Source organism: Pyxicephalus adspersus, chromosome 1 (genome assembly GCF_032062135.1).
Source record: "Pyxicephalus adspersus chromosome 1, UCB_Pads_2.0, whole genome shotgun sequence".
NCBI lineage: Eukaryota > Metazoa > Chordata > Amphibia > Anura > Pyxicephalidae > Pyxicephalus > Pyxicephalus adspersus.
In genome coordinates this window covers 42,905,836-42,914,822 of record NC_092858.1, presented here as the reverse complement: position 1 = coordinate 42,914,822, position 8,987 = coordinate 42,905,836, and the positions used below count along the sequence as shown (strand labels likewise).

The 8,987-nt window shown below is 38.8% G+C and overlaps 1 protein-coding gene across 1 annotated transcript in view; it reads left to right on the top strand.

Annotated features, from left to right (window-relative positions):
* Window positions 1-4,354: 4,354 nt before the first annotated feature.
* The window catches only part of PMEL (premelanosome protein), a 9,049-nt gene continuing 4,416 nt past the window's right edge, over window positions 4,355-8,987 (top strand). The window contains exons 1-6 of the mRNA XM_072398950.1: window positions 4,355-4,489; window positions 6,080-6,211; window positions 6,402-6,548; window positions 7,347-7,475; window positions 7,566-7,727; window positions 8,401-8,781. Of these exons, the coding sequence (XP_072255051.1) occupies window positions 4,423-4,489; window positions 6,080-6,211; window positions 6,402-6,548; window positions 7,347-7,475; window positions 7,566-7,727; window positions 8,401-8,781 (1,018 nt within the window). The 5' untranslated portion in view covers window positions 4,355-4,422. The remainder of the gene's footprint in view (window positions 4,490-6,079; window positions 6,212-6,401; window positions 6,549-7,346; window positions 7,476-7,565; window positions 7,728-8,400; window positions 8,782-8,987) is intronic.

Here is an 8,987-nt window from a genome sequence, read left to right as displayed (position 1 = left end):
ACGTGGCTGTGTCCCGGGGGCCCCTCATAAGTGGCTGGGAGGCTTCATGACATTTGCTACTCATAGCCTGACATCTACAGGGAGCTTCCTGAGACCTCTCCTACCTGGCTGTCCTGTGTGTACAGAGATTTCCTGAGACTCTCCATACACTATAGGAGTGGATTGTTTTTAGATAAAGTGGGGCCCCTGTGCCAATATAAAAAAAGAGGGGCTCCACATGAATGGCATTCCAGCCCCCTCCTATTCTGTCCATGGAGGCTCAGAGCCATCCAGACTTCCTCACCCTGGGGCAATGTCTGTGGGTTGTTTCCCAATGTTTTACATTTCCATACATTGCAATAAGCCCATACCAAAGTGTATTCCTAATCCTTCTCTTATTCCTTTCCTTCTAACCTCTATTAATCACTTTTTTTTGATTGTTCATTTATAATCTTGTTATTTTTTATTTCTCAATAAAATGTTTATTAAAAACAAACTTGTAGTGTTTGGAAAGTTAAAACACCCAATATATGCTTAATAACACTGGAGAATGATTATACATGCTCTATATACTCCTGTTGGAATGAATGGGGCATTTATGGACATTTCTCCAGGTATATATCTGCCACATACATTGGTTTAAAAAGTCTTTATTAACACAACACATACAAAAGTTGTATGGGCATTTCTAACATTAAAGTCCATGTAGACGTGGCCTAACACCAGCCCCATGCCTGGGAGGATTCCTAAAACTCATCTATGGCTGTCCTGTGTGTACTTTGTACATGTCTGTGCTGTGTACGCCATACAGAGAAACCCCGGACATTATTCACACGTCTGTCCTCTGTACTGGGAGATTTCCTGCCAGCATTTTATGTTTGTTCTGTGTGTATATAAAGAACAACGGAGCTTCCTAAAATCAGCCATACAGAATCCACTACAAGATGGTGGGGAAATGTCACTTTGCACTCCAACAGCAATGCCAAATTATGTCCCCCAGGATTGCTGCTACCCCACCTCTTAGATTGTGAGCTCTTCTGGGCAGGATCCTCTCCTCCTGTGTCACTGTGTCTGTCATTTACAACCCTATTTATTGTACAGTGCTGTGTAATATGTTGGTGCTATAGAAATCCTGTTCTAAATCTAAAGTACCATTGGACCCATTTATTTTTATTCCACATCTCGCTAATTCAGAACTTTGCAAAGTTGCTTGATACAAACAAAGATCTTTCTTCTATTTGTGTTTCCTTTTACAGGTAAAAACCTGTGGTGGCTATCTTCCTAAAAGTGTGTGAAGAGCTGAGATTGTATTATTGGGGGGAAAAAAGCATCATTTTGTGACTGAAAAGCTCCCTATGCCCTCTCCTCACCCTTACATACAATTCAGCCCCATGATACCCTACCAACCATTGTACTCCTTGATAGTCCCCCTCCCATACACACATAATGCTGACCCCCTCCTCCCATACATATGTAATTCTGCCCCGTACACACATTGGAAGCTTCGGCCCCTCAGTAATTCATACATAGGCCAGATACAAGGGATGCTACAGAGTCACCGGTGAATGTGTTTACATGCTGAGCAGAATGGGAATTTTCCTTGCACAGACCTAAAAAACAAACTTTTCCTGACAGTGAGCATTACATCAGCTGTGGCTATGCATGCTAGTGTTTAAGGCAAACAGCACAGCTAAACACATTGTTGTGCACTAAGGGTTTACACTATAACAAAGATTAGAACTAGAGTAGAAAAAAAAATGCAAAAAAGTCAGGGAGAGGTTTTAATAAAGGTTAATAGGAGCCAAAATATTTTTGTCCATCTGTCTATTTTAATGCATTATTAATAATAATATTAATATTATTAATAAACAGGATTTATATAGCGCCAACATAATATGCAGCGCTGGCATACGCCTTCACTGGGTGGATTTACTCTCTCTTTGTCCTTGTAACCATTGCCAGTGGGACAGTGATAGAAAATCAAACAAGTAGTCACCACAAAAGAGGTGAGAAGAAACATTTCGATGAGGATACCTGTCTGGCTAACAATTCCCATTCTACAACAGATAATTGATTATTTGACACCTGGCCAATTAATTAAAAATGATGATCTGCAATGTTTTTTGTGATTCAACTTGGGTAATTTTTTCATTCATCCTCACAGAACCATGAGCCCGGTGTGCATGGCTAATAGTTGACAGATACGCAATGTACACAATCCTGTCTATAGTCAGTACAGCAGTTTGCCATGCTCTACAAACAAGTTGTTGACATATTTATGAAATCGCTCATTCATAATGACTTTTACCTAGACTTAGAGTTAAATTCTGATTGCTACAGCATAGAGATTTTCTAAGAAAAGCAGTAGTGGCAGGAATAGATAAATCGAGCTGCATTCATGACATTGCAGAATCCAGAGTCTACATAAGGGAATACTATTGATAAATACTGCAAAACAAGCTACTCCATCCTTATTTCAGAGGTGTCAGGGCAGAGCATTTCATACAGACCCAGATAAAGAGACCTGGGTACCACCCAAGTTAACGCCTATATATGTCTTTTATCAGTGTATTTAGCCTTATTTCTGGAAATCAACTAACAAAATATAATAATATGTATAGATAGATAAAAATACATGAAATACATGCATAAAAGAATACAAAAATGGATATGAATCCCCCCCCCCCCCAACCCCCCCCAAAAAAAAAAAAAAAAAAAAACAACAATGTGCAAGAGATTTAAAGGCATAAGTAGTACACAAACAATAAAAAGGACAATTCCTTGTCCAAAACTTGTAATCCTGTCCACAAATCATTAGGTACCATCAGCGGTACCATAGTGGTATGCTGGGACTATGCTTTAACAGTTATCTTTTTTTAAGCAAGTTATATATATAATATTTTGCTTTATTTCCATTTCTATGAAGATAAAAGAATGAAGTCCAGAGATTATACGTGCAAGCAGGTCACAGTTCAGCAACATGAAAGGAACCATGTGACCTGTGCGCAGCACCAGAGCCTTTCATTAGCAGTCCAGTCTAATGAAGTGTAAATGAGCAGGTGAGGCTGGGCTGGGATTTGGGGCCTGACTATAAATCAGACACTTCAGATGAGATTGTGTAGGCTGCAGTAGGGTAAGTAGTGGAGGAAAAGGGTAAAAGCTTTTTGTTGAGTATGTCTTGTCGAATAATTTGTTTTTCTATGTGGTACCAGTAAATGTATTTCTAATGCCTCTTTGTATTTAAGGTGTCATGGTCAGGTGACTGGTCTCTTTGGATTTCAAACCTGATACAATAGGTTTATTTTCATACACATGTGTGTTCTGTGTAATAGTTGCAATGCTTTTGGCTTGTTGGCATTATGCAAAAGTTTTAGTTTGAAATGTTTTCTTTAAAGCATTTTTTTACTGTCCTTTTCTAATTGACTATTTATGCTCCCTGTCTAATAACTTTGCTTTTGTGCTTCTGACTTTCCTATTGAAGCTTTTGCAATATGTGTTTCATACATTTAGGTTGTTATGGTAAACTATTTATAGGTACACTAAATAAAGATGGCACATTGGACAAACTACTAAAATACATAGATGAAATACCATAATTTTTTTGTCAGCAATGTAATGACTCTCTAGTATGTGGTAAGGCACTGCAAAGCATCATAAATCAATGTGATGTGTGTTAAAATGGCCTGTTTCCTATTAATGGGCTGTTCATTGCATGTTATCCTCAATCAAACTCATGTGTGTGTTGGCTTCTACTATGCAGTGGTGTTGGACACTAATGATTTCTAGTTATCTGTAGTCATTGAAACTTCACTTCTTTGTTCTAACTTACCAGTATTTGTTTAGAACCAACATACTACACAGTGCTATTCATTAAATAGGGGAAGCAAATGACTGACTGATACAAATCATGAGACAGGAGGAGGTGAGGACCCTGCCCGGAGCTTACAATCTAAGACCCCTTGGCTGTTACTTGTCTTGTGTCAGTAACCTAATGTATTAATGACAGGCAAGTTATTTGATGTATCCTATTTGGCATCTTTCCATCAATGGCTACCTGGTAAGGTGAGGTTGTGATGGTTGCTCTGAAAGTGTACAAACATGCATGTGGCCAGTTGTCCCATCTGACCATCTATTAGTGGTCTAAAACATTGCACCTGAGTATGGAACTTCCACAAGTTGTATAAAGTATTTTTTTTGAATTGGTCTTTTGGTTTACACATGATCATGGAGAAAATCACATGGAATACTTTGCCTGGGGGTTGACTGTCCACTGTGTAGTGTGGCTTATGAGATGAATTGGAATGTATTAATTCTTGTAATGTCATGTTAAAGAGGTGTGACTATGCTAATAAGTGCCTGTTGGATATTTTAACAGGGATTTGCATTGTTTCGTTCACTTTGCTTGAGACTTGGTTGGAAGGTAAATGGGTGATTGAACAAGGCATGATGCGAGGAGCTTGGAGTCTGCCCGTTCTCTGGATGCTGTTTGCTGGGATAGAGGCTCAGAACAGTGAGTATAGCTATCAATAACTCCTAAACATTGCAGGTTTCTATCTTCCAGCAGCTACAAATATCAAATAGCTTTGGTAACATTTACCATAGTGTTTTATGCCTCCTGGTTTTGTTAAATATACCTTATATGTACGTGTTTATAAAGTACCTTATACATAGTATTTTTATAGTTAGAGTTTTCTATAGTTGAGAACACTGATAAAAGGTATTCAAGTCAGTGGAGGTGAATACACCTAAATTAAAAGGTAAATCCTCACAAAATGAATGGGGAATAATGTGCACACTAAAACGTTACCATTTTGTAGAACATCATAGACAGTTTCTGTAACATGCAGAATGACTGCCCCCTTTGTAGGGCATGTACATGAAATCTTCATGGCCAATAGTGGTGTGTATAAATAAAACTGGTCTGTCCGCTCAAAACATGGGTTACAACTCTTCACGCTGTCCTTTTTGAGGTTCTTGTTCTACATTTGCAAATTAGATTCCTTATACGTACAATCTCCTGGTTGGAAGTCCTTGGTAGTCTCCCGGTAGGAACTCCCAACCTCCCCTCCCCAGACACACCGAAGATTGTCCTTCAGGGTTTGACGTACATATTTTAAGGCCATCTCTGGTTGATCAACGGAGACCGGGCTTTGGCAAACCAATCATTTCCAGTCATCTTGCTCTTTACTCATTCTTATACAATATTTACACAGTACAACAATGATGCTTCCAGAATATGGAAGCTGTCCAATAGTTCACCCCATATACCACTAAATGCTGTTGCCACTGGCCTGTAGTACATATATTGTATATACATTGTTTATTCAATGGTCGGCAAGGCTTGAAAAGTTAAGATTGTATTGTTCCATAAAGGGGTCCAATACCATATGAAGGTGTATGATTGCCACAGAAAATAGTCATACTCTGATGTCCTGATCAACTTGGTAAAAGTAGAAATTGTTTTTGTCATGACAAGCTATATACTGGAGCGTGACCCTTTTCAGTAATCGTCAGGTTTAGACTTCTTCTTTCAAGAATTTATTAAATGTGATACTTTAATTCCCTTCTATCTGGTTAACTTTTGGAGAAGTTCCATCAGTTTTGCAAAGTTATCTATATTTCCTACCACCACTATTGTCTCAATTTGCTGATGGTTTTAAGTTTGTGCACCTATTTATTGGTCAAATCTTAACGCAGAATCTCTAATTGGAGTAACCTATTCCCTGCTTGGTCGTGTGGGGTTGGCTGGCAGTGCTATCATCTCTACTGTTCCCAGGCAGCATCAGGTCAAATGCCTCAGCTGAGTGTCACATGTAGAATTCCAAGAGGGATTGACTGGCCGTGTGATCCATCTCTGCCTAGAGCCCCTCAGCACGACTCCAGTATGCACATCACATGCTTGATTCCAGGGGCTCTACTAAGTCTGATGGGGGTGGGGGGGGGGGGTCGTTACAATATTTATTAATTTCTTTTCCAATGAATGGAATTTGTGTATTTTTGCATGTGGTATTGAACTGGAAATTAATTGATATGTCTCAAAAAATACACCTGTCTAAAGATGAAATTGAGTACATAACACTAAATATATTGCATATTACAGGATCTCGAAGTAAGGTTCAGCAAAGCAAACCAGATGTGCAGAGTAACAAGCGCCCTCCTTTCAGATCATGGAATAGTCAAATGTACCCCATCTGGAAAGGAAGTGAAGCCCAGAAAAGGGACTGCTGGAATGGTGAGACAGCAGACTTTAATCAATTTATTATATCTGCTTCATTGTGCGATTTATACCACTGATAAGATGTATCAAATATGCTTTTTTTTTTTTTGTTTTTTATGGGCATTTTCATCATGGTACATCACGCAAGCCAAATTTTAGTTTAACATGCAGTACAGCTTGCCTTAACTGTCTTTTTTACATTTAGGAGGTCAAGTGACTTTCAGTCTACAGAACGATGCACCAACCTTGACTGGTGCCAAAGCCACCTTCTTCATGCAGTTAAACTTCCCACAGAATCAGACAGTGCTGCCTGATGGACAAGTTGTTTGGAACCAAAACCGCACTGACAATGGCAAGTATAAATAAACCTATAAATTTTTTTTTTTATTTTTTTTTTTGTGGGGGGTATTTTGTTCTCTAAACAATCATGGAGTTTTCAACTTCACAAATACAGAGCTTTCTGCAAATGGCTGCTATTTTTGACCATTACATTCTGAATCTTGCATCAAAATGTTGGGTGAACTATAAACCTCAGTTGTGTAATTTTTTTTTCAGCAATGTATATGCTGATCAATCTTCTGGCCAAGATGATAGGGGAGGGGGGTGCCAAAACTTGGCGTTATTTTCAAATCTGAAAATTGCCTAATATTGGTCACTCAACTAGACTTCTGTAATGTTTTGGCACAACTTCTTCAATGTGACAGGGACAAGTTCAATTGAATGTGCATGCATACTAGATATAGATAGAAATAATGCTAGATATACATGGAGAACTTTCTCAGAAATTGGGACATTCTTTACCCAGGTAAAGGTGATTTGAGACAAATGATGTAAAAGTTTAGCATTTATTCTAAGTGCTGGGAATCTCTTCCTTACTGACTTTGAGCACCCATTGCAGATGTAAGTCTATTACAGCAGGTCACTGGGACAGTATTCTGGAAATGGAATAAGATTTCATCTGCCTAATCCAAGTGTATTTCCTAATTTGGCATTTTTCAAAACTGAAATCTTTGTGACTGGGGGTCTGATTACCTCCTTAATTGTCAACAAACCCTTTTGTTCAAAACTGTTATCCCTTGAGTTTTTTTTTAACATACAGTAAAATTGTAACCACACACAGACTTTAACTAATATTGCCTTTCTAATGTAGGTACCTGGGATCCAGTTTACCCTGATGAGGGGACAGAAGGTTCTGAGTGCACTTTTCCAGATGGTAGCCCATTCCCACGAGATTCTGAGAAAAGGCGCAGCAAGTTTGTCTATGTTTGGCAAGCATGGGGTAAGAAACCATACGTTTATTCTATATTCTCTCCTTTCTTTTTCCACCTAACTAACAAATGTTTTGTGGGCTCCCCCCTCCTATCTGTAGGAAAGTACTGGCAGGTAGTAGATGGCCCATCCTCCAATTTAACAGTGGATACAGATGGCATTCCCCTGGGCTCATATACAATGGAAGTGGTTGTGTACCATTATCGTGGGCGACAAAAGTTTATACCCATTGGCAGCACCTCCTCTCAGTTTGTAATCACCGGTAAGTATATTTGTACTATTGGGAATTTTCTACAAAAGATAAATGTTTTCTTGAAATACTTATGGCGGGTATGAACTGTTTTGGAACATAGGAAATTGTCCAGAAGTTCAGATTTATGAAGCATTATCATTGTTTGCCACACCAGCTAGGGTATTCGAAAGAAAGTGAATATCCACATAAAAAGTCTGTGAGCTTCAGGATATAAAGGCTTTTATTTTATGGATAAATACATTTACTTTAATAGCCTGGTGTGGGGATAAACCTACAACTTTAAATCCGCTAGGGTTTCATGCTTGCTTCCTTTTGTGAAGCGGGCATATCTGCCTTTGGGGGGAAAAATAAATTAAAGGTTGGAACAGAGTTTGTTTAGGTTCTACTTGAAGTAGTCATGTAGCTGTGGACAAGGCCTTTCTTAATAATAATTAAAATGATTATATTGAGTTAAAACTGTATTTTTAGGTGAGTAAACTTTGAGCTGTAAAGCACAATCTTACAGCATCCTATAAATGGGGAAAACCTAACCAGGCATGTAGCAGTACAACTTTAGTAATCTAAAGGAGTTTAGACTCCGTTGTATACCCGTGTTTCATTCCTTACAATAGCTTGTTGGAAATACAACATAGACCCTTTGTACATTTTTCATGTTTACTATTTTATATCTTTTATCACACAGATCAGATACCAGTTTCTGTATCCATCTCTCAAGTTCTTGATCTGGACCAGGAGGACCAGCGCTTTATCCAAAACAGAGCGGTGTCCTTCTCGGTAGCAGTTCATGACCCAAGTAGCTATCTCCAAGCAGCTGATATCTCATTCTCCTGGGATTTTGGAGATCAGAGTGGCACATTTATTACCCGGAACACCGCAGTCACCCATACATACATCGCACCCGGTGTCTTCAAAGCAAAAGTCGTTGTGCAGGCTTCAATTCCAATCACTCCCTGTGGAAGCACGGCTGCTGTGGTAACAACTGCACGGGTGGTGACCCCTACAGCTCTACCTCCAGAACCTTCAACAGGAGCAGCTGCTATCACCACAGCTGGTGGGCAAACTGGTATGTTGTATTTGAGGTCCCTATGGTATAATTTGGTTTTGTGTATGGGTTTTTAAGAATTTTTTTTTTTTTTTTTTTTTGTAATTATGGACCAAGCAAGGTATAAAATATGTCACTGTAAACACCTTGTTTAAAGCTTCCAATGTAACTCAATCTTCTCTTATACGAATAGGGAAAACAAACAAAGCTGGTTGAGACCTTTTTTA